The sequence below is a fragment of the Coturnix japonica genome, chromosome 3 (genome assembly GCF_001577835.2).
Source record: "Coturnix japonica isolate 7356 chromosome 3, Coturnix japonica 2.1, whole genome shotgun sequence".
NCBI lineage: Eukaryota > Metazoa > Chordata > Aves > Galliformes > Phasianidae > Coturnix > Coturnix japonica.
Window position 1 is genome coordinate 66,606,929 of NC_029518.1, and position 25,814 is coordinate 66,632,742.

A 25,814-nucleotide genomic window follows, 5' to 3' on the forward strand; every position below is an offset into this window, starting at 1 on the left:
AAGTACACATTGACACATGGGCTCTTGAGATCAAAAAAGACAGGGAACTTCTAAAGAGTCTCCAGTGGAGGGCCACAAAGTTGATTAGGTACCTGGAGCCCTATGGGAAAAGGCTGAGAGATATGAGTCTGTTTGGCCTTGAGAAAACTTGGAGGGATGGAACTTATCAATGCTTACAAATATTTAAAAGTTAGGAAAGAAAGTGAATGGCTGCAGGCTCTTTTTGGTGGTGCCCAGTGACAGAACAAGGGGCATCGGACACAAACCTGGTTTCACAAAAGCATGAGAAAAGTTTCTTGAAACAAGCTATCCAGAGAGGATGTGGTGTCTGTTCCTCTAGAGATATTTGAAACCCATTTGGACAGTTTCCTGTGTAACCTACGCTAGGGAAACTGCTTTAGCAGGTTAGATTGGACAATCTCTACAGGTCCTTTCCAACCCATTCAATTCTTTGATAATGTACAGTAATATAAATACCTTCTTTCTTGACTCAATGTTAACAGAATGTTCCTTTTTATTTGCCAAGTATTAACACAATGATAACAGACTTCAGCTGTTTTTACTCCTAATCTACCGATAACATGGGTCAGGAAATGCATTTTTCAAGCTTTTATTGTTAATTTTCAGAATATTTCAATACTTTTAGAGTATTTTTCTAAAACAAAACTAAACTGAAGTTTAAAAAATGAAAGCTGTAACTTCTTACTGTACCGCTGCCTCCTCTATCTACAGCAAAAAAAAAAAAAAAAAAGATAAGTCTTTCGTCCTTATGTTCCACACAAAAAATATTGAACTTACATTATTTATATTGCATAGAAAGTGACCACATTATATGAACAAAAAGGCAATTTAAAAACATTTGTCAGCTTTAAAACATACTACTAAATTAACATGAACTGACATGAAATATCTTAGGAGATGTTTTATCTATTAAAATGCAGAAGAGCTGCACAGTCCCCTGCAAGAGCATCAATTACAGGTGCACAAGGAAGTTCAAATTTGAAGTATGATTTTTGTTTACTTCTTGATTTTCCTGAGACACTAATTCTTCAAGAAATATTTTTTTATTGTGGAACAAGATCTCTATTTTTACTACAGCCAACAGTTACTTTTAACGGGACAAAGGAAATGTGAAATTACTCGACACAGTAAAATACCTTCATCCACATACAGAAAATCAAATACTAAATGAATGTGTGAATTAGCTTTACTCTTCTTTATTCAATGTAGTTAGCCTTCTGGAAATAATAAGATATGCATTTCAAACACTAAGAAGGTAATTCCCATCTTTCCCATCTCCTTGATGTTTTTATGCCCAAACAGCATAATACACCGTAACAACAATAACAACTTCTTAGACACCATCCTAGCATTCTGTTGTAAACCCATCTGCTGTGAGTGTCTTAAAACTTCTGTTTAAACCAGAAACTTCAGCTTTACTTTGTCAAAAGAGGAGTACCTCAGGACTCAAAGATACTGCATCTTACACACTTCCAAGTCATTTAACTCAGCCTCAGGAGATGTAATACAAATTGGCCTAAAATCTTCAGGAACGTTGTCTGCTTAAAAGAACTGATAAGCCTGCTGCTTCAGTCTAATATAATTGTACACCCATAATGTGACTGAAAAGTAAAACAATTATTTTCCAAACTTGGACTATTAAAAAAAATACTATCAAACACTAAATATCAAACTATTTAAGCCACACTTTTTGGGCACGTGTTTATTTTTCATTATCATATTCATACAGAACCAACTTTTTTTTTTTTTTTTGTAAACTCCACAGGGAATTAAAAACATTTCTTGAGTAAAATGTAGCCAAACCTAACTTACAATTTTAAATCAATGACATAGTACTTAAAAAAATAATTACTTTAGCTATATGCACACATACAGATACATATGTATGTTTATATAATATACACAGAGAAACACATGTTTTACATATGCACGTAAGCAAATGCATCCCTGCAACAGTCAGGTAGGGTATTAGAAGAAACAAGTTATTTTATTTAATCCATGTTTAATATACAACCAAGATACTCTATTCATTCACAACAAAATCATATCTGTACAGCACAAAACTTGTAGGAGGTTCTTTTGCACTGCTAATTTTGTTCTAGATTTTCTTAAGGAAATTGAGAAATAAAAACATTTCAGAAGTTTACACAGCATTTAACGTAGTGGTCAGAAGTAATAGAAAAAAAAGGTGAAATACAGACACTAATGTAAGCAAGTAGAAGGCTGAGGATCAATACTTAAAAACTCCCTTAAGGCTGGCAGTGACACTTTCAAGTGATCTTAAAATGGCTATTAGGTTGCAAATAGTTTACTTCCTCTTTAGGATCTGGGTACACTAGATTCAATTAAAAATAATGATAATTAAAATAAAAAGCAACCACCACCACAAAATAAAAATACAACAACAGCAGCCCTGCCCATGTGCACAGAGATACATTCTGCTATCACCACAGTGCTAAAAACACATACTCCTGTAAAACCTTTTCCAAGAGCCACGTGTAAAATAAAATTCAAATTATGTACAGTGTATATATAAAGTTTCATAATAAAAATAAACATCCTTCTGTTTCCAGAACCTGTTAAGAGACAAATCACTGTGAAAAGAAAGGCACTAGGCAAACACGATATACCCTGGTACAGAATCTGTATTCACCGTAATTTATGCGTTGCACTGAAATAGTAACAACATATGCACATACTGTTTCCCTTAATACTCAGTACTAGTTTATAGATCCATGCAAGATAATACAAAGCCTGCTTTCAGAGATGTATTGAGCTTCACTTCTCAGACAGCTTGCAGAACTGAAACAATTTACTTGACCACAACTGACAGAAGCAGAAATGAACCCAGAGTTTCCTTTGAAATTAAGTACCCTCTTACCACTAAGGCTTGCTGCCTCAGAGACCATACATGTTTTCCTTCTAGGGACAGAGTAACTTTAGGTATCTCTAAACGTGCAGAAGAATGTCAAAGTCTGATTATGATTGCAGTAGTAATCTATCAGCAGAAACCTAATTCTTATTCCAGTACTTGCAGTGATTTTTGCTCCAAGCATAGAAAAAATATTGGGTAGGCAGGTAGGGTAGTTCTAGTAGCTGCTATTCCAAGAGATCTCTTCAAATTCATTTCTGCTCTCAGCAGTATGTTTTTTCCATGTGGCATATTTGGACTTAAAAGCATATTAAGCACATAAAAATACAGTAACTACTCAGTAGTGAGAAGTTTCTAAGTACTCCTTTATTTCATATTTTGAGAAATTCTTACATTCTTCTAAAGATCACATTAGACACCTGTGCATCACAGCTTATATCACTTCGTATCAAGAGCTAAATGCTATCTTTGCAGCCACCACACAAGTTTTTCTAAGGAAGATACTCTACGCTGTTACCATAACTTATATTTTAAACAAAGACAGATTATCGCAGCTGTAAAACACTGCACAAAAATTTCAAATGCTTCCATAAACTGCAACAAAAGAAGCAGCTTTTACAGACATGGATAAAAGCCGTCACTGGCAAAAAAGTGAGGAGCTTGAAGCTGAGTGACTAGTAAACAGTCTTTTGACTAGTAAACAGTGCAAACAACTACAGTGACAAAAGAATGGATAGCAAAGTTTAAGAAGCGAAAAAGATTTGATCTTGAAAAAGGTCAGAATTCAGAACAATTTTTAAATAATATGTTCAATATAGATATGCCACGCAGTTAGTCACTCCACCAAATACATGGGCTCTCTGGACTGCAAAGCTTAAAGGTATCAAAATTATAAAAACAAATTGTGTATAGCTATACCAGGGAGTTACAGTAAAGATGTATCCACAATTTTCCTTAATAAACAGAGAGGAGTTCACATGAAAGTGGTAAACTATTAACAAGTGCTTTAAATGTTTCAGACTCTATTTTATAGAAGTGGTCATTGCCGTATCTTCTTTAGCTTGTCCACCTGAGTGCAACTGAAGCAAAATAAGCTTTAGCAAATATTTCTGTTAGAAACACCCTTAAGTTTGCAGAGATGCAGCAGGAAAATGCAAAGAATTAATACTACTAAGAATGTAGTAACTCCAGAAGGACACTTTAAAACGCCAAGTTACACATCTGTAACCCAATTTCCACATTATTTTTCTTGAAAAAAAAGCTGAGCTGAGATAGGTGTGAGATACCTCAACCTTTAAATAATTGCAGACAAGTGATGAGAATTAATTTGCAAGTAAGTGTACATACACAAACATTTTTTTTTATAACAGAAGGACTCAAAAATACTGTACAAGGGCTGCTCCAAAAGTAATGTCTCCTATTACACATTGGCCATCAATGTCAGAGACAGATGTCACTGTTATGGCAACAGAGGTTGATCCTTCCTGTCAACATCTCATAATATTCTGTTACCATATGACAGATGGCAGCAGAGGGATAGTCTGACAGAATGGCATCCAATATGGAAATGTGCATGAAACAAAGGTCTGTCATTGAGTTCCCCTGTGCAGAAAAATGGCAACCACTGACAAGCATCAATGCTTGCTGAACACCCGTGCAGACCTAACAGTGGATGTGAGCAGAGCGAGGCATTTCAGCAGCAGCAGGTCACCTCTACTGCTGCAGACTTTTATGATGTGACACGCAGGATCCTGTTCATCATGGGCCAAAATACATAGCTGATAGTGGTGACACCGTTGAAAAGCGGTGTTTTTAGCTGAGAATTTACTCTGTCAAATAGCGTTATACTGTGCTCTTTGTATCTGTTGTAGTTTCCATGGAAACAAACAGGAGACATTAGTCTCGGAACAACCCATGTAATAACTTATTTATGTTTATTTGGAATGACACAAGTGTTTGGAATAAAAAAAGTATATTTTTCTTTCGTTTGTCATCTTCTTTTTTAACCACAAATTCTCACATCTGCCTTACAACTTCAGGGACAGAGCAGTACAATTAACCAAGGAAGAAGAACCAAGAAGATCCTGCTGAAATTGAGAGGATTCTAGTGGTTACAACAGTTACCGTATATTAACTACAGAGCAAGATAAGCTTTTTTTTTTTTTTATAAAGCCACTTTGTTACAGATTACACACTCGCTGCAAATAAATGTATACTGTAATAATTTAATGTCTACTGTTCTCCTGTAAAGTCACATTTAGAAGTCCATGTTCCCTTCCCCCAGCAAACTCCCCTTCCAGAAACAGATTCTTGAAACAGATTCACATCTATGCAATTTGATATTTTCAAGCTGCAGTAAGAAAAACAAATAATAGTAGTAACTACAATCAAAAGGTGAGACTCTCAGGTCTAAAAAGAACTAATTTCCAGGCACACCACATTGTTCGAAATAGTATTAAGCAGCTTACTCGATCACTAACATGACTTTACTATCTACTCTTCGGGATTTTGGAAACACATGAAAATAGAAATCTGACTTCAAACTGAAGTGATGCGTAGTTGATGTCACTGCTATCTATCTACACTGCCCCCAAAATTATAAATGAAAAAGCGTAAAATTACATTTATTGTATGACTGGCAAAGTCTAATTAGCATTAGAATTTTTGATGTTTTTAAAAGCAAACTAAATCTGTTTCTGTAGTCAACAGATAACATAACTATAGTTACTTTATTCCTTTATTTTTATATATATTTTTTTCCCACTCTCAATTTTTGTTGTGGTTTTGTTTGGTTGGTTGTTGAGATTTCTTTGTTTTTTTTTATAATGTTCAGACATAGAAAAACCTATGCAAACTGGTCAGCATTCCAGTAACGTGCAAAAGTATGCAGCATGTACTGAACAGAACAAATACAAGTAAACTAGAAATATTTCAGTAGTACTCAAACATTCAAATATATTTAAGAATGAAAACTCACCAATGTTGCATCAGACATACATACAGTGTTTTTTTTACCACAAAATAACCATATAATCAAGAGCTCCCAATGTGCAAAGCATAAAAACAGTAGCTGTAGATTAGTCCACACGCTACTGACATGCATCCTGCAAAAAGCAAGCTATTGAGATTAAATTTAGCTTAAAGGATCACTTAGATTAGAAACAGAAGAACACGAATAAAGTATCCAAGTTTCTGTCAAATTTTAGTACTACTTCAGTCATGTAGTTATCCCATGCAGATGTTCTTGAAGCTCAGCATGCAAATTATTAATTAAAATAAAGCATTCTTGAACTACAGTAACCAATGAGAGAGATGCCAATATTCTCACACTTTTTTTGCTCTTCACAATTCAGTAGTAGTGCATTTAAATTAATGCGATGTAGTGATTTAAACATACCCACAATAAAGGCATTTCATAACAGATTCTTCAGCTCTCGATTTCTTTCTCACTGTATTCAATATGCTAAGAAACAACTGCAGTAGAAATAGCTCACATAAGCCACTGCTCTTTTTCTTTTCTGTACTTCTCAGACCACTTCTGAGTGAGCTCTAGGTAAACATTTGGTTTATGGGGCTTATAATCAAGGTAAACTATTTGTCCAGTCTTTTTGGGGACAGCTTTTTCAATCTGCGTACCCTCGTGCCATTCATTGAAAGATGTAATGGAAATAATTTCTGGTCTCACCAAAAGGGCTGCATTAAAGGCAGTCTCATAATATTTTCCATTGACACGATTACGGGTGTTGTGGTTGTTCCACGGTCGGATACTGGTGTCGATATATCCTGGTCCCACACTTGGAATAAACATTAAGTTGTTGCTGTCACAAAAGGCTTTTAAACTTGCCCAATTATGATGAGATGAGCCATAAGAGAACCCATTTGTGGCAAAGTACGTGTACATTCCATCAAAGCCACTTCTGTGAATATCATGTTTGTGTTTTTCTTCTACAAGAAGAGCAATGAATAACGCATCATATGGAGTATTTCGAATAGTCTGGGATCCAGATACAGTTAACAGATTTGCCCATATTTCAGGAATTGTTACGTAAGAATCATAAACATAAAACATGGGAAGAGATCGGCCTGTGCTGGTCTTATGCCTGTAAAAGGCTGGATGGGCTCCATATCTACAAAGCAAACAAGTATCATTAAAACAAAATTTGCCATTTCGAAAACACAGACTTACAAACTGAATTGAAGATCTCTTTTTTTCTAATAATAATAATAATAATTTAAAAAGACAGTGCATGTGCTTCAAAACACAGAAATACATATCCATTTTCAATCCAGTATCTGTTACAGGATTGAATAATGAATCTGCAAAGATCACTATTTCTAGTAATCAGTATTGGTGTTAAACTGTGATATAGGCATTAGTTTCTTCTGAAAGGCAAGACTGTAAGTAGCACTGATGAACAAAACAATTAATAGCTGTACAAAATTTGTCAAGCTGAATTAAAATCATTAGAAGTCAACATGTTATGACTCACTGATTATTTGTCACTACAAAAATGCATGTCTAATTCATATGGTTGTGAACTTAAACTGCTTTCATCTGAAGCATCATGTCTCATGCTACAAATGAATACTGCAAGCAATGTACATTTGAATGTCTACACACAGTTCATGCTTCAATATTTAAAACAGCTTCCTGAGCTTTAGTGCCACTGAAATGTGAACCACATTTCTTGAAGCTTTCTTAAGTCTCAGTACACACTTTGAATAGACTCTTCCAGGCTCAAGATAACATACAGACCTTTCCTGAACAAATATTAAGAATACACAAAGGAAACATTTTGAAAACACTCACTTGTCAATGATGTATTTGACATTGTGGTACATACTGCGATCATCTCTATCTTTGTAGGGCTCAATATGAAAAGTGACCTGAAAAATGAAAGATAGTAAAGCAGCACAAACAATACATTATTGAATATTTGGGCACTGTGTATTATATGAAGCAAGTACTAGTCATATTAATTTTTTTCTGTTCATTCTAATGTAAATAAATTTTAAGATTAGTAGCTTCAGATTCAGGAAAGTCTAGTAGTAAGAGTAAATATTTCATTATTATTTTTTCATTAGTACTAAACATTGCTTTTGTTTTCCCTCAGCAGTAGGGCATAGTAACCATGCTTCTCAGAACTTCACACCTACAGCAGAAAGTAACAATTGAAACAAAATATTATCTATTTGAATGTCGAGTAATTGGTTAAGCAGCGAATTTCCACTTGACAAGTTCAAACTGCTATTGATAATAAGAGTTGCCACTGTCAAACTAAATTTTAAGACAGAGTATGTGAAAATTTAAATGACATTAGCCTTGTAACTAAATCTAATCTGCTGAATCCCTGCTGCTCTAAATTCAAGCTTGGGGCTTATGGAATTATTTATCCTACATTTGTGAAGACACATCAATGTAAAAATCTTGTTGTTTTTAACTATACAATTGAAGGGAGGAGTACATTACATTAATCAAAGCGACCAGCCTTTCAAGAAGCAACACTGGAGTACAATGCACTTAATGAAGCATTCAACTACTCTGCAACAGTAGCAAATTTAATTACAGTGCCAGACTATAGAAACACACCATTACACTAAACTACAAGAACTAACAAGACAGGTTGAAAAGTGCTTTAATATATATTATCTATCAAAAATAAGCAAATCAAAGGGACAAATTTTAGCAGTTTTATTTTTTAGTGGATATGTTTTTTTGGTTTTTTTTTTAATGAAAACATCAACTTATTTCTTTGGTGTTTTTGGTCTACAGATGTTATTTAACTAAATAATCATTTACTTGTGCAAGAATATTAAAAAAAAAAAATACTGAAAGTAGAATTTAGTGACTGAATCTTTACTTAGTATCTGTATTCCAGTAATTAATCCATGCAGTAACAGCAGCTCCATCCATGTTGTTATTATTACCATAATGTTTAAGCATTTTCCTTGGTAGCCTATTTGAATTTTGCCTTGGCTCTTTGAGTTGCCTTGGCTCTTGGCACTTGAGTGCTAATGCGTTCTCTTAGGGAAAACCAAGCTTCATAAAGTGATCTGAAAATTTCCAGGGAAAGATAGTTTTAAAATAGTAAATTATTAAAAAGAAAGAAAAGGGAAATTAAAAAAAACTGTAACGTGTTGCAGTGCAATTCTCATTGCAAGTTTGAAAATTACTTATGTATCTCATTTAATCTCCCCACTTTCCTCTTGTCTGACAAGGAATCTAAAGCTGCTTCTAATAACAGGAAATTTCACTGTAAATTTGACAACTGAAGCGAGAGCAGATGAACAGGGTATTTCAGTTCCCAAAACAGCCAGTACCCTTCCAAGATGAAATGCATACAGCTGCTTAGAACATGAAAAAGTAAACTTTATTATCTGGAAAGAAAAATGGCAGTGCATGTTTTCTACATTCCCCCAAACCTCTCCCCTTTCTGCCTACGCAAGGTAAAAATACAAGTTTTACTTATTTACATATAAATATAGTACAGTGCAAGAGTGAATATACCTACTTTTGGAACTCTCAACATTGCAGCATAATAGCAGACAGACAGAAGCCACAATTATCTCACAAACCTTCCTTGCTCAGCATCATGGGTCAAATGGAAGAAACTTTCACCACGTTTTACATTCCAATGCAGTCCTATTTTATCAGTCTTATAAATACTTTACCTTTAGATTGTATTTGCTTGCATAATCCAAAATAATAGGCACCAAATCATCAGTTGGTTCTCCATTTTCATCAGCCATACCCGGTGGGTACCATGAAAGTGCTATTACACCTGAAAAATACAAAGCACAGCTTTCAAATTGTATATTTAAAGTGTAACATGCAATCAGTTTGTCATGAGTTGTAATTATTATTTGATGTAAAATCTATATAATGTAAATGAGAATTTAAAATTACTTTTTAATCAATTGTGAAATCTCAGCATTCTCTTTCTTTATTGCTGAAGGAAATCAACAGTAAAAACATCTGTCAGGAGAACAGGGGAACACATTTGTATCCAATGCCCCAAGCGTAACATTTATAGACATTGCCTTCCACACTCTAGCACGGCATCATAATGCCCAAGTTTTATTAACAGGTGTTGGAGAAGGCTCATGTGGTATTATAGCTGTGCCACGGTACATTAGAGAACACCAAGACACACAGAGCTAGAGAACACTCCACACATGAGGGCTAAGCAGTCATCAAAGCGATTCTTGTGAAGATTTATCCCCTACAACACTTCTGCATTATACCTCAGGCCCTACTACAAAATAATCATTTCATACTGGAAACAGTGATCATAATTCTGCGCTCCTCCTTCTAGACACAAGCAGTCCCTGTGCTGTAATTCACCGACAACAAAAATGCAATGCTCCTACTTTTCAATTTTTCTTAATGTTTTCCTTTAAAGCAAAAGGTGTCATACCTCATCAGAAAGGCTAAAACCTTTCCCTTGAAAATGAAATGCTGTCAGATTAAAAAAAAGCAAGACTGCTTAGGTATACAGCTGGAAATAATGTAATATGTCAATAAGACAAATGTATATGATACTGATTTAAGAACATTTTCCTAACAATATCAAATTAAACGTGGAACAGTAAGTCAATTGGGTTCTTCTTAACTATCTAAAGATTGAAGTATGTAAGTCAGGTCACAGACAAACATTTAGAGCATATAGTTCCCTTTGACTTAACTAATATTGTAACTTTCCTGACAAACAACTTCAAAATGAAGTCCAAAATCATTCAAAAGAAACCATCACTTGAATGAACATGCAACCAGCTTCTAATGTCAGAGACAGAAATTTCACCTCAGTATAGAAAGGAGAGGTTAATTCAACTACTCACAGCATATTCCCTCAAAATTTTATAAAAAAAAATAAAATAAATAAATAAAATAAAAATCAAACAATGCACTATCATGAGCAACAGACAGTTCAAAGACAAGAAAAATGCAATAGTTTACTGCATTTTATCACCCTATCTTTTATTTAACACAAGAGGAAAGGACGAAATTCAAGACATTAAGAACAAAAAGCAGAAAAACAATGCAATCATGGTATATTTTTCCAAGGTATCTTTCATACAACATCTGTCAAGAGCCTCTTCTATCATGTTAAGAAACAAGGAGGAGTTCAGGAGACAGAATTTTTCAAGGAACCTAATGCACATTTTGTCTGTGAAATTGTTTTTTTTTTGTTGTTGTTGTTTCCCCCCCTTTTTTTTTAAATAGATGTAGGTTACTCTGAAAATAACGTTTCCGATTTATTTCCATGGAAACTAAAACAGATACAAAGAGTAAAACAGCTCTATTTGACAGAACAAACTCTCAGCTACAAATCACTCTTTTTGGACACAGTCACCACGATTAGCAATGGTGAAATTTGTAAACATTGGCATAAATGGAGATGACCCACTGTTGCTATTGCCACTACTAAAACACATCACCCACCACCTCACTGTGCTCACATCCACTGTTTAGTCTCCATAACTGTTCATTAAACACCAATGAATGTGAATGGGTGTGATTTTTTAAGTAGGGAAGAAGTCAATGGCACACCACTGCTCCATAGGCTCCTCCATGCCTGACACCAGGACTGAGAAGTCTGTTTCTCTGCTGCCATCTGTCACATCGTAAGAAAATAACAATATTGGTGGGTAAGTTCAACCTTTACTTCCATACCATCAACATTAACCTCTGATGTCATGGGTCAACAGAATAAAAATCAACAGCATAACTTTTAGGGTGCCTTTGTCTAAAGGTAGTTAGTATATGTACTACACCAGAAGTACATTTTTCATCCTTTGAACATACACAGCAATTGTTCTTGTAAATTAATCCACCATCATAGCTCCAACAGACAGACAAAGTGTTAAACACATCCCTGTGATAACAACACCCTCATGCATCCTTAGAACAGCACGTGGAATCAAGCTCCTCTTCAAAAATTAAAACAGTATGGAAGGCCCATAAACTTGCCTCAGCGTAACCAAGAGCATCAGGAAAGTCACAGAAACTAAAAGCCTTTTTTTCTTCTTACCAATCAAATCATCACTTGTGTGAAGACAAAAATGGAACTACATGTGACTTTGGCCATCAACAAATATAGTTCAGATCTCTGTTTCTACTTCAGGCTTTTCCAACACAATTAAGGTCTCCATTAATGAAGGCATAAAAGAAAGAAAGGTCCTTTATTCCTAGTGCAGTTCAACTTGGTTTAAAATACACAACACAAATCTGATTTTGACACTACCTCTCTCTTTGTCTACTTGACTATCCAAGAATCTGGGAAAGTTTACCTAGATTATGTAGCTAAGGTGAGTATGTAATATGATGAGTAACACAGGTCAAAAAAATGTCACCATAGCATATTAAATCTGAGGCCAGTTAGAGGAAAAAAACCATAGTAATCACTCTATAATAGCTATGGATATAATTTACATTAAATCTTTATATAACAGAATGAGATTTTCATCATGAAAAATATGAGCATTAATTCTATCTAATTTATGACATTTTCCTCCCAGTACTATTCAAAGGAGAAATGACATTTCAATTCTATGAATTACTGAAGTCTGTTATCGGATACCCTATTAAAAGCAGACCAAAATTCAACTCCCTTTTTGCCTGTCTGCTCCGGAAACATGACTCATCTGCCTCTAAGTTGTGGGCCAGTGGAATAAAACAGAAGGCATCGCTTTCAGAGTAGCCCCCATATTTTGTTACATATTGTAAGAGGAAAGAATCACTTCAGGAGATTAAGAATGGACTGATCTGATCAAACAAAGATCATCGCAACATTATAAAACCATAGTACAGTCACTCAAGGTAAATGAAGGCCTTCAAATCATACTGCAATAAAAACACAGCAGTGCAAAATAAGAAGTTTCGCCAAGTAACCTGAAGAATAAAAGATGAACACAACACATCCTGAAGCTAAGAACAACACATGAAAAACACTGAATGAGACTCCTTCAGCTTCAGTCTCTTATACGGCCTCTGTGAATCACACAATATTGGCTGAAAGAATCATTTACTTTTTTTCCTTTTTCCCCTCTCATAAGATTCCTGACAAAGACTCTCTAAAAAGGAAAATTTATTATTTGATAAACATAAAACACAGTAAGGCTAGGAATAGGAATTGGCTAAAATTGCAGAAGAAACTATAAGCAGTAACTTGAGTACACAAAAAAATGAAAACAATATTAATATTAAAAAAATGCAATACTTGCATGAACCTGAGGAAAAAAGTAAATTACAGTGATCAAAGCTAGACTGAAAAAAACCACTGATTTCAAATGTAGTTAAATCCTGTTAGACATGATTTAGCACCGTGAATGATTCTATAAGCTCTGGTCATACTGCCTCAATACATTCATAGATGCTTTTTAGAGCTTAGTATTCGAATACGTAACACCTTATTTTAAAGATGATAAACGTAGTACAGGCATAAAACAACAATAAAGAATGAGAACAAAAATGCAATAAATATTATTTTTTATATATCCCTTTAAGAAAGGGATCATCAACTCATCATGGCAGGGAAAAAAAAAAGAAGTATTTTTGGACAAGGAAATAAACCATTATTAGCTACACTAAAACGATCCTACTTGAAGGTAAAAAATTTAGGATTAGACACTTCTATAGCTAATGAGACCATATTGCATGAATTAAAGATTCAATAAAAGCTACATCCTACATCTTTTTGACACAGTTAACACACCATTGTTGTAACACAAGTATTCGGAAGCAATTCCCCTATTTGAACAGACTGCTCTATTACCTTGTCAGCATGACTTACTGAAATGTTATTAAAACCTAAGAATTCACCTCCAAAAATAAAATATGCAGACAGACAACATATTGTAACAACAGTTTCTGTATTGTCTACACACGTTAACAGTGCTTAATGGTTTAAGTCATGAAACATATGCACCTAAAAGATTACAAATAGAGTTCTTAGCTTTTATGGCTCTGATATTCAAGGTTTTGAGTTAGGTATTAAAACTTAGAAACAGAGACATACATCAACTTTACCCATTTCCAGAATTATAAGAAAGAGAAACTGGTCAGCTGTGTTCATTCAAATATTTAAGGCTGGATAAATGAAAAACATGCTGAAACATTAGCATTCATTTACCAATTGAAGCTGAAAGCATTTGTTTCATGTGAGCTTCTATGACAGAAGTATCTTTGGAACTGTAAGATCCAAGTTCAGGATAAAAATTGGCTGCAATGTCCTCAGGAGGATTATGTCTTCCCTTTGGATAATTGTTTGCAATTTTGGGATCCCAATGTGGCAACAACGGATGGTTCCAATGAATGTATTTACCATCAAACTGTGGATTCCCAAACCAACTATAATAGAACACGTGAAAGTTATAATTAGGAGAAGACAGCTCTCCTTCCAATTTGTTCGCAGAAGGAATGGATGCTTTCATAGTATTGACCACGGCAGCATGCATGTTACTGGTCTGTGTTACAGTATCCCCTTGAACCTTATTCAGGGAACTTCGTTTACTCTCTAAGAGCTCTGTCCGTTGTTGAAGCTCAGGTAATAAACCAAGTCCAAATGGGTCCCCAAAGCCAGCTCTGTCAGGTCTCAGAGTCTTCAAAGCCATCATTATGGAGCAAATAAATAAAATAAAAAGCAACAAAATGATGCATGTTCTTCTGCGAAATCTTGCCATGATGTCATACTTCAGAATCCACTAAAATCCATCCAATTTTGGCGGCAACTGATAAAACAGAAATATTTTGAAGTCAGATTTCATACTGTCTAGTAGCATAGTTTTTTCATTAAGTTTCTATATCATAGAAATACCACAAATCAATTATATGACACACACTGCACTAATTGCAACTTACCCTAAAGGATTAAAGTAAAGGAGAACAATCAAAAACACTTATGTGTTTGAGAACACACGTGAAAGACTAAAGTTCACCACTGAACAAGCACAGATTTTATGTAGCATCTTACTTTTGGACTTTGTTCTCTTCCTAACTTGATTAAATCCCAACAAATCTTGGTTATATTATTTCAGAAGTCTTCTATTTTGGTAACTTTGACCACAGTAGCAAAGAAAATAAGAAAAAAGCAGAAGCCATGACAACAGAGTAATGTAAAAGAATAAGAGTAAGAAACAAACTGAGATAGTGAGTGAAGTACAGTTTAAGTTCAGAATACAGGTTTGTTATCACTAACTGCTTAACGGATTATGGTAATTCACTTGAGATTTTTAATTTGGCAGTCTTTACAACCCTTTACATCAAACTACCAACATCTTTTTATATAGCACACATTCCACCCCTAGGTCTTAAAATTTTAGCAGAAATTATTTGGAATTTTATCCTACTAATACATTAACTTTAGAAAGACTTGCACGCTACTTCTGAGCTGTTTTTGAGACATTTTCTATCTTCTAATTTACCACACCGCGCCTCAGAAATTTAACTAAGTTCTCTAAAGGATCAGGTGTTTGCTTTTCTTAATTACTTTTTCCCCACCAGAAACAATGTCATTTAACTGCTTGAATGTCTTAATGAGTTTCAGTTTTCTTAACCCAGATTATACTGACACAAAACACATTTACTTTCTTCCCCAATTATTATTTTATCTCCCTTCCTCAGTAAAGAGATTTCACATCATTAGAGATTACAGACTTTAAGCAGAACGTTTCCAAGGTCTTTTCCCTTTACTGAAGAAATCAGCTTTTCCCTTCTTTGCTTGACATATCAGCTATGAAAGTCCTGCCCCACTGTACCAGGATTTCACTATATTTACGATTCAAGTACATTAAGAAGCAAGCAGCATACACACAAACTTTACTTCCATCAGAAGCTTCTGATCTGACTGGCAGCAGGACAGACCATGGTCTATCACAGTATATTATGAACCTCTAATATAATGATATAGAGGTGTAAAACCAAAGAGCAAAGGTTACAAAACGTGTGTACATGATACTTAACCTAACAGATCGTGTTCTGCATACCAACACAGTTGCAGTGTCATAATTCAGCACTGGCATACATACTTGTGCTTTAACATCTGCACCAAAGAGTTACAGGTTGCAATGTTTGCAATATGTCATTTAACCCTGTTCAGACCTACTCTTTAGAGACAGTGACAGGCAAAGCATGCTCATCAGCATTATTGCCACAGCAAAGAAGTTAACATCAACAAATATCAAAGCTTCTCAGCTAAGGTCTCTAAACTTCACTTTTGCTATGATTTCCCAGCTGCAAGAACCTGAAAAGCCTGAAAGAATGGATCAGACCTAAGCAAAGCTGAAGCCTGTAGGCCTTCAAAGACTTCAGTGTTTTGCAAACAGGTTACCCTTGATCCTGTGCTGCATTCTGGGACCACCATGCAAATAGGCACCTGGAAACTAGGAGAGTGGTTAGGCCTGGAACAGGCTGCCCAGGGAGGTTGTGGATGCCCCATCCCTGCAAGTGTTCAAGGCCAGGTTGGATGGGGCCCTGGGCAACCTGATCTAGTAAATGTGTATGTTTGGTGGCCCTGCCAGGCAGGGGGGATGGAACTACATGATCCTTGAGGTCCCTTCCAACCCGGGTCATTCTGTGATTCTGGGAAACATCATTTCAGGTGCCAAGTGACTAATCAGGTAAGGTTCAGTACACTTCTCTGGGGGCTGCTAAGGTCTGCACAACTCCTATTTATGTAACATGTTCCAGTTTGGAGAACACAACAGAAAAAGCAACAGAAGCTGACCTGTGAGGTGTGAAGCCTTTTTTTAGCAGCCTTAGTAATAGAGATACAGGGATATTTCACCAAAAATCATCAGCATTACAGTCTTCAGTACAGGTTTTCTCAAAATAAATAAATAAATAAATAAAGGAAAATAAAAATAGTAATAAAGAAACAAGCCCTGAAGAGACGACATCACACAAAGCAAAGGGACGATGTACCGGCCCCCAGCACTGCCAGGTCGCCCATCAGCAGCTACAGCCTCTCCACGTTCCCTCCAGCCCCGGCGAGCGCCCCGGCCCGGCTCCTCGTCTCCTTGCCCCGCCCCGGGGGCTGGCAGCGACCCCGCCGCGCTGCTCCCCGCCCAGCCCAGCCCAGCCCAGCCCAGCCCAGGACAGGCACCGCTGGCAAGCGGCCGCTACTTACCGGCCCGACGCAGGACGGGCCGCTAACGTTGAGCGCTCACATCGCCGGGAGCCAGGCCCGCGCCTCTCCGCACGGATACGCATGCTCGAGCGGGCACGCATGCGCGGCGGCAGGAGAGGGCCGGAGGTGGGGGCTGGTCAGTGGCCCGTCCGATGTGTACCGATGGGAGCAGGCCGGCCGCAGTACCGGAGCTGTGATTGGGAGGGACATCAGCGCTCATCTAGTTACACACACACACACACCCCTCCCCCAGATCACAGAATCACAGAATGACCCGGGTTGGAAGGGACCTCGAGGATCATGTAGTTCCAACCCCCCTGCCTGGCAGGGCCACCAAACATACACCTTTACTAGATCAGGTTGCCCAGGGCCCCGCCCAACCTGGTCTTGAAACACCTCCAAGGACGGGGCATCCACAACCTCCCTGGGCAGCCTGTTCCAGGGCCTAACCACTCTCCTAGTGAAGAACTTCCCCCTAACATCCAACTAAATCTTCCCTCTTTTAACTTAAAACCATTTCCCCGTGTCCTGCTATTTGTCAGCCCTTTCAAAGAGTTTACTCCCCTCCTGGGTGTAAATCTGTGAAAATAAACAGCAAAGCTCTCATCATGGTGAGATCAGCAAACAAATCAATGAAAAAACAGATGCTTTCCCACCCCCCCCCCCTCCCCCATAGCATTAGAGGCTTCTCAAGGAGAGCTGTTGCCGATAGCACTCAGATTGATTCAACACATTTTCCCTTCAATGAAGGGGACTCAGATTGATTCAACACATTTTCCCTTCAATGAAGGGTGTAGTATCCCCAGAGAATAAAAGCATTCTCTTCACCTCCTAAAAAGTGACTGTAATGAGTTTGATCCCCATGGTGCAGTTTGACTTTATTTTTAATAATCCCTCTAAGCCCTTTGAGAGATGGAACAGAAACAGTGACCAGGATTCTGGCTGCATTGGAATCTGCATTGATTTCACCTTGCATGGGGTTGGAAAGAGTTGGAACGAGCATCTCACTGTGACACAAAAACAAGATGAACAAATTCAAGTGCTCTTGCAGCTCACCTTCCAGTCTGAGAAAACAGGCAGGCAGAACTGTTGTATGATATTTTCTTTATGCTGAGTGCTCCAATGGGAAAGGCATTTGCAGCAATGTGTATTCTAGTACTGTTTCCTGCATGCGTCTGAAGAATTTAGTTAGCATGGAATACATTTTAATACATCAAGAATGCTGTGCTTTAATAATAAATGAGTTCATGTATCAGTAGACTGGAGACTGAAACTTGAACATTTCATAGCCGTATCATTGACTGAGGGGCTCACAGATTTTTTTACCTAAAATTTCTTGCTTGCTTCTTTCTTTTTCTTTTTCTTTTTTTTTTTTTTTTTTTCCCTTCTCTTTTCTTTTTTCCCATTTCCTTCCCACCTCCCTTCTTCAAAAGAAAAGATACTGTTAGGATACCATTCATTAATAGTTTATAGAGGACATAACTAACTTTCACCTGTAGTTTGCAGTGTGGAAGAACTACTACAGAACTAACAATTTTTGTTGGAAAATTAAATAGCTTAGGAATTGAGAAGTAAATATGAATCCTTATTTTGGTCATTTATTCTGTATAAGGATTAAATATATTCTTTTCATCAGAGAAAAAATCATAAATGTGTTCTTTCTGTAATTGTTCTGTCTGAACATTTTTGCTGAATCTACTGGCTAAGATTTAAAAACAAAATCAAACCCATTGTATCATACAATTTACACCAAGCCTTTCTGCATAGTAATGAAGTTTAGTAATCATGTTAGCTGAGATGGGACAAGGGAGATTTATGTGCCTGTGGTAATATTGTTGATTATTTTTTAATGTTATATGTCTTCTTCCTTCTCCTATTTGCTTGTTTTCCTGTATTAGATCAAGGTGTACCTTTCCCTCATCTACCCACAGTGTATGTTCTTATCTTTCCGGTGGCTTTCACATTTTTTCCTCCATTATATCCTCTGTCTTCTCACTTATCCTTTATGCTGTAATAGCATGTTCTGGCTTTGGAGCAAACACAAAAGGAGGAATAGCCTGTGCTTGTAGCCCTTTTATCTATGCTCAATAGTTCTATCTGTTATAAAATCATGAAACTCTCTTTCACTTACAATTCAGTATTCATCAGACCCTCAGAATAGCCACCTTTTATCCTAGAAGACACTGAATTGTCAGCTGTAAGTATAAAAAAAATACCCTTGGGATCAGCAAGAAGCCAATACTGGAAACCTTACTGTTGCATCACAGTTCATTTAGTGACAGTACAAATGAGGATTTTAATTTCTAAAATCCAGTGAAACCTAATCTAATGCTGAAATTTAATTCTGAGTTATATTCCCACATAGGAGAATACAGTGTAGGAGTACAGAAGATACTACCTGTACATGTGGAATATACATCCTTCCTCATATTCGTTTTCATTCTTTTTTTCTTGTTACTGGAAATGTGGAGTCAATGTTCTGTTCCTGCTGCTTCACTCCTAGTGCTGGTCTTTGCATCTGAAAACACTGGATCCATAGGGACATAGACAGCAAAGAAAAATTGTCATAGTCGTTGTTCATACTCCAGAGCTCCTTGTTTGGTTTCATCAGTCTCTAGCAGAAACTGAAGACAATCTAGCTTTCATGCCAAAAAGGTAGCATAGTATGGATCCTTTTTTTTCTATCAACCTTTCAACAGCAGCAGAAATGCTCTAATATTCTGGACAGGTTTTGGATTTGGGTAGCTTTATTCATGCTTGTTACAAGTTTGAAGAGGTAATTTTGAAATGACCATGGATGACTGTAAATCCTTAAGCTGCAGATATATATTCAAGCCCTATTAAAAATCATAGCTTTTCTTTCTCATGAGATTAATCCTGGGATTTACAGAATGGTTTACCACACTGTTTTATTTATTAGAGTCTTGTTCCAGCCTTTCAGAACTGAAACTGTTCTTTACATATAGAAATTATGTCAAACTCAAAAGTAATTTGAGTTTCCATATTTCTCCTTAGAAAACTATGCATATATATTTTTTTCTTAATTTGTGTTGTAAAATTAATAACCACTGGGATAAGCTAGGAAAAAAACCACTAAGAATCTACAGCCACTGTAAAGGTACTGTACTTGCCTCAGCAGTTTCATGCACATTCTTATGTCTATGCAATGTTTGTAAGTAGAAATTTCCTTTTCAGACAGAGAAATAGTATTAATGTCGCTAAGAATTTTGCAGTGTCAAAATGTTGTATGCCTTGCTAATACAGAATGCCTATTGAGCTTGGTACCCAGTGCTGTTGTATTTATTGGATTTGTGTGGAGATTATTAACTGAGCGAAGACTACAGAAAGGATGTTGCCTGTTGGTTATATTAGCGTGTATTTGGATGTATTCTTTTTTTTTCTTTCATTCCTCATTAGGTTCTAAGAACTTTTCTGGAAAGACACAGTCAGTTAGCAAGCTAACTGTTTTTAACTCTTTTCTTAGAAGTAAAGTTACACAGTATTTTAGGAGAAAAAAACATATGTATATATTTTTCTTTGCTGATAAAAGAAGTGATACAGGAAGAATATACATCTTGTTTCCAAGATATTTGTTGTAGTTATCAGTCTGTGGATGTATTTGATTCAGGGTCTCATCTCCTTCAGTAACTGGAAGCCTCATTTGCAATTTCTCTTAGATTAAACGAACTGTGATGAAACAACGATGTTTTCTTCTTCTGGTAGAAAATGTAATTGAGCCTTGATAGTATTATGCACTGATTATTTATTTATTTATTTATCAGCAACTGCAGCAAAAGGAATACTTCTTCAAAGGAAGATGATACAAAGATTAAAATGTTTCAGTTATAGGGTGATACATGCTTTAAAATTTCCCGAGGTAGGCGATGTTGTTAATAAAAGGACCCAAAGCAAGGAGAAGATGTTCAAAATGGCACATACAGTCTATGCCTATTCTGTGAAAACATCAATCTGAACTCAGATTGTTTCGGTACCACCTAAGCATTCTTAATTGATTTAATGCCAATAGAGAAAAATACTTCAATTTCTAAGGGTAACCAAGCATTACATTTGCTGGCTGTGCATTAATGCATACAAACTTTCAGAAGGAAGAAGTAGTGTTATCATTGACATACGAAGTAGTATACACATAAAATGCAAATGCATTTATTTCCTTTACTGTACTTCTAGACAAGGCTATACTATTACATTTTAAGAGGCCCTATTTTAGAGTGCCCATTAACTTTATTTTTAAATTGGCTTAGCGATTTTGATTTGTGGTCAGGATATCTCTGCAGGATAAAATAATCTAATCTTTCTCCTAACCCTGTAAAGAAGCCAGGAAAGATCACATAATTACTGCAGAGTTAAACTACCACCAGTGTTCTAAGTGATGCTCAAAGGGATCAGGTACTTAATTGCTGTGTACGCTCCTGAGTATTCACAGAATCACAGAATTGTAGGGGTTGGAAGGAACCTCTAGAGATCATCAAGTCCAACCCCCCTGCCAAAGCAGGTTCCCTACACATATTAGTACTCTTTTTGTACCTGCAATAGCAGGTAACAAACAGGGAAAATTGGCTTACTGCTTCCAACAACCAATATCAGCTCAAGATGTGCAGTGTCTGTTCAGAGAGACACTACTCTCTCAGCTGCTAACCATTAAAGGAGGGTGAGGAGTGGTAGATTCAGGCTCTAATCCTTCCAATCACTCAGGTGCACTGCTTGCCCCTGAGCTCCCTGGGTTAGTCACTCGTTCTCACCTGCTGCTCAACCATTGCTTCAGGCTGTGACCTTACAATTCTGCTGCACATCCTTAAATTTCATGCTGAAATGTTAATGTAACTTAAAGGTTACAACACTTTCATTTTTGCTTATAGGTACATGATTAAACTGTAAAAAAAAATGTTGGTTTATTTGTTTTTAAGGACTACTGGCTGAGTTAAATTGTTGTATTTCCCAGGGGAAAAAAAAAATATATATATATATATATTATTAAAAGTTTTGATTTGTTGTTCAATATTAAACAAAAAATATTGGTTCAACATAAGTTGAAAGTATGCAGTATCTTAAAGCACTTACATGCCTTACAACAGCAGCACAGCTGTAACAAAAGGTTACAGAGAAATTTATAGTCTGCCAAATTAGTCTGCATTTCGAGAGGTGCTTCTGTTGAAGGAGTTACAAGGAAATGAAGGGTATATGTTGAGTTAGACTATGCAACGAGCACTTCTAATTAGAAGTGATAAGAAACACAGATTTTCCTCATTAAGAAAAAAAAATTAAAAAAGATGGAAGGCAGAAATACTTTGAACACAATTACATCTCTGTTACTTTGAGCTCATAAACCTAGAATGGGAAGCATACTAGCATTTTTATTACAGTGTTGTTCTATAAAACAGTATTGTTTCCATCTGTATGGAAGTGTGGATGTATTTGAAATGCAAACAATGTTTGGTGCAGATATCAAAATAGAATCCCTATTGTTCTTCCAGCCATTATCTACACAGACTGCACCTGTAGAACTCTTCTATTGACAGAATACTTTTCTTATATGGAGTCTCATCTTGGAAGGTTCTTAGAACTAGGAGAAGCAAAGTAAGATCATAGGGATAAGGATATGCTAGAAGGTATTAGTTTGCATTATATGTTTGAGCATTAGTCCCTGGAAGGTTGCCAAATGATTGCAATAATTTCTGTAATTATGCCATTAAAACCATCTGCATCATGAAGATGTCTAATTAATTCAAACATCTTATTGTATGTGGTGGGAGAGGGATGAACTCCATGCAGTTATTGTTACACTTGAGACTGTAGGCAAACTTGGCAGCTGATTTATCACAAAGCATAAAAAGATCCTCATGGAGATGGCAAGTGATTAAACATTACAGTTTTCATTATTACATTATCACAATTTTTGACATTAGATTATTGACAGGACAAAACTCTGTACAGGTCAGTGTCTTTTTAATAATCATAGTAATTTAATTCTTCTAATATTAAACTGGATGAAAGTGCTTCTTGAAATAGGTGGGAAGAGACACTGCCTATCTAGACGGCTTACAAACTGCTGAAGCGTGATTCAGTGTAGAGTTGGAAGGGACAGGAAGTCATATGCTATTAATGACCATTTTGTCTTACTTTTATTATACTATTGGTATTACAAAAAATTGAATAAAAACTAGAATTTGGCTGGTTATGTCCTTGTAGGATCTGCAGAAAAGGGTTTTGATGGCATTGCTGATGAGTTCAGTAGAAAATCTGTGCACAATATGGGAAAAGTATGGACAGTTGCATGGGGATGTGTGTGGGCAGCTGGTACCAATGCCAATTAGGAGCAAAGATATTGCCTCCCTCCCCCCCCCCCCCCCCCCCTTTTTTTTTTTGACCTTCTTTTTTTGGTACTAAAACAAATGCTGAAATCAGGTTTTTTTTGGTTGGTTGGTTGGTTGGTTTGTTTACGATATTGTAAAGAAGAGCTTACTTGGAAACATATAGATTTTATTCTATTTTTTAGGTTAAAGTGTTGTTCATTGGAGAAGAATACTGTGCTTTACTACCTCTAATCTAGAAATATTGCTCAGTCTTGGCACAAGACTTCAAAGAGTTGTTATACAACTCACTTTCCACCCAGATCTTAAAAATCATCTAATGTGAGCTAGGAAGTTAATCAAAATACACTTCATAGCAAAGATTATATTTTGAAAATCATTCTATAGTTACTGATTTCTTATTGTCAAGATAGTCCTGCATGATGACATAGTATTATACTGTGAGGAGTTATGGGGGTTGATGGGCTGCTTTGATGCAGGCCTGAATTCCTTTCAGGAAATCACAGAGGGTGATGCAAGCACATCTTGAGGGATAATCATATTCCTTAATTAAAAACTATTCAGCACATTTTGTAAGCTCTACAATTTTCAGGAAAAAATAAAAATTAAAAAAAAAATAATAAAAATCCTGAGTTTACTATGCTTATGTGGTAAGCAAAGTTTGGTAGTAGCAGGAGGGCTGCGGGGCTGGGGGCTGTCCATGTGAGAGCAGAGCCAGCTCCAGCTGCTCCAAACGGACCGCCGCTGCCAGAGCTGAGCCGTGAGCGACGCCGGGTGCGCTGAGAGAGCAGATGGAAGGAAGGGACGAGCCGCTGTGCAACAGCGACTGGGATAGGGGAGCAAGAGACGGGAGAGAACTGGCCCTGCTGCAACCCGTGGGGTATCCCACAGGAGCGGCCTGGGTCGGAGCTGCAGCCCGTTGGAAGCGGCCCCCCTCAGTCTAAGGTCCCGGTTGTGTTTCCCTGTGTCGTTTGAGGGGGAAGAAATAGAAGAAGGTGGGTGGGAGGAAGAGGATTTATTTTGTATTTAGTTCTCACCGTTCTTGGCTGTTAGTAATAGGCAATAAATTATATCAGTCTCCCTATTTCAAGTCTGTTTTGCCCATGGTAGTAATTGGTAAGCTGTCTCCCTGTCACCTGCCAGGTGGTGGAGTTTAGCTGTCCATCCAGGGGAAACCACCACAGTGAGAGGTTTTCCATTTGGTAAAGGAAGAAACCATTTGAAAAAACAGTACCTAAAGGAGTCATCAGAGGGTCAGGTGTTTTGTGAAATATTAATTCAATGGTAAAAGTGTTGAAGTAAGCATCTCAGTTGTTCCCTTGCAGCCTGTAGAGAGGACCGTGGTGGAGCAAGTTTGTTCTCTTGCATTGCATGTAGTACCACGTGGAACAGATCTCTGTGTCACATTTCAGCCTCTGCTCTTGGTTCAAGGGCATCACTTCATGTGATCTTCTAGTACTTGATGAGAAGTCGCTTGGAGTTCTGAGTTCAATTCTAGGTCCTTTACTACAAGAAAGACATGAACATGTTGGGGTGAGCCCAGAGAAAGGTCAGGAAGATTAAGAGACTGGAGTATACTTTATATGTGTAGAGACTGAGAGGGCTGGTGTTTTTGAGCCTGAAGAAGAAAAGGCCTGACGGAATCTGATCAGCATGCATTAATACCTGATATAAGGGAATTAAAATAAAGGAGTCAGTAGGGATTGGTGACAGGACACAAGTCAGTGGGCACACATCAAATTTCACATGAGTACAAGAAAACATGTTTTTACTGTTAGAGTGATCAAACACTGGAACAGGTTTCCAAGAGAGGTGATGGAGTCTTACTCCTTGTAGATATCCAAAACCCAAATGGACATAGTCATGGGCATCCTTCTGTAGCACAAACATTTTGAACAGCAGCACTGGAATAAATAATTTGAAGAAACCTTTTAATTCAGTGATCCTGTAATAAAGAACTGATAAAACAGAATGCTTATTTTAGTATTTATAGTAGACTTTCACAACATAAAAAATCACCCATAAGAAGTATTTATCAGATGTGTTTACATTTAGACATCATTACATTATTGTAAATATTTAAAGTAATATAAAATTTATAAATTTGATTTCTTAGACTTCAAAAATACACAAGAATTTTCTTTATGGGTGAGAGGAATCCCACCCCTCCCCTTTCTTTTCAGGAAGAGTGATTGAAGTGGCTTTCTTCATCAGTAATTGTTACTGTAACAATAATATTAATTTTCTATAAGCACATTTGTTTCTGCACAGGTTTGCAGATGCTGTGTTGTCTAAACTAGATAGAACATAGTTGTTTGATCTCATCTTTAGCAACAGTAATTTTCTCTGACTTGACTTAGGGCTAAGATTCCACCTTAGCACTTATTCCTTTGGAAATGCTATCTAAAAAATTCATGAGCCACTTCAGGTACTTTTTTTAAAGGTCTTGTATTTTTCAAATATTTT

The 25,814-nt window shown here is 36.6% G+C and overlaps 1 protein-coding gene across 1 annotated transcript; it reads right to left on the reverse strand.

The window, feature by feature from the left end:
• Window positions 1-1,688: 1,688 nt before the first annotated feature.
• MANEA (mannosidase endo-alpha) lies at window positions 1,689-17,143 on the reverse strand. The gene is made up of 5 exons (XM_015858851.1): window positions 17,020-17,143; window positions 14,026-14,623; window positions 9,566-9,675; window positions 7,704-7,780; window positions 1,689-7,020 (listed from the first exon to the last, which is right to left on the reverse strand). The coding sequence occupies exons 2-5, from the start codon at window positions 14,573-14,575 to the stop codon at window positions 6,384-6,386; spliced, it is 1,374 nt and encodes a 457-aa protein (XP_015714337.1). The 5' UTR covers window positions 14,576-14,623; window positions 17,020-17,143; the 3' UTR covers window positions 1,689-6,383.
• Between the last annotated feature and the right edge of the window lie 8,671 nt (window positions 17,144-25,814).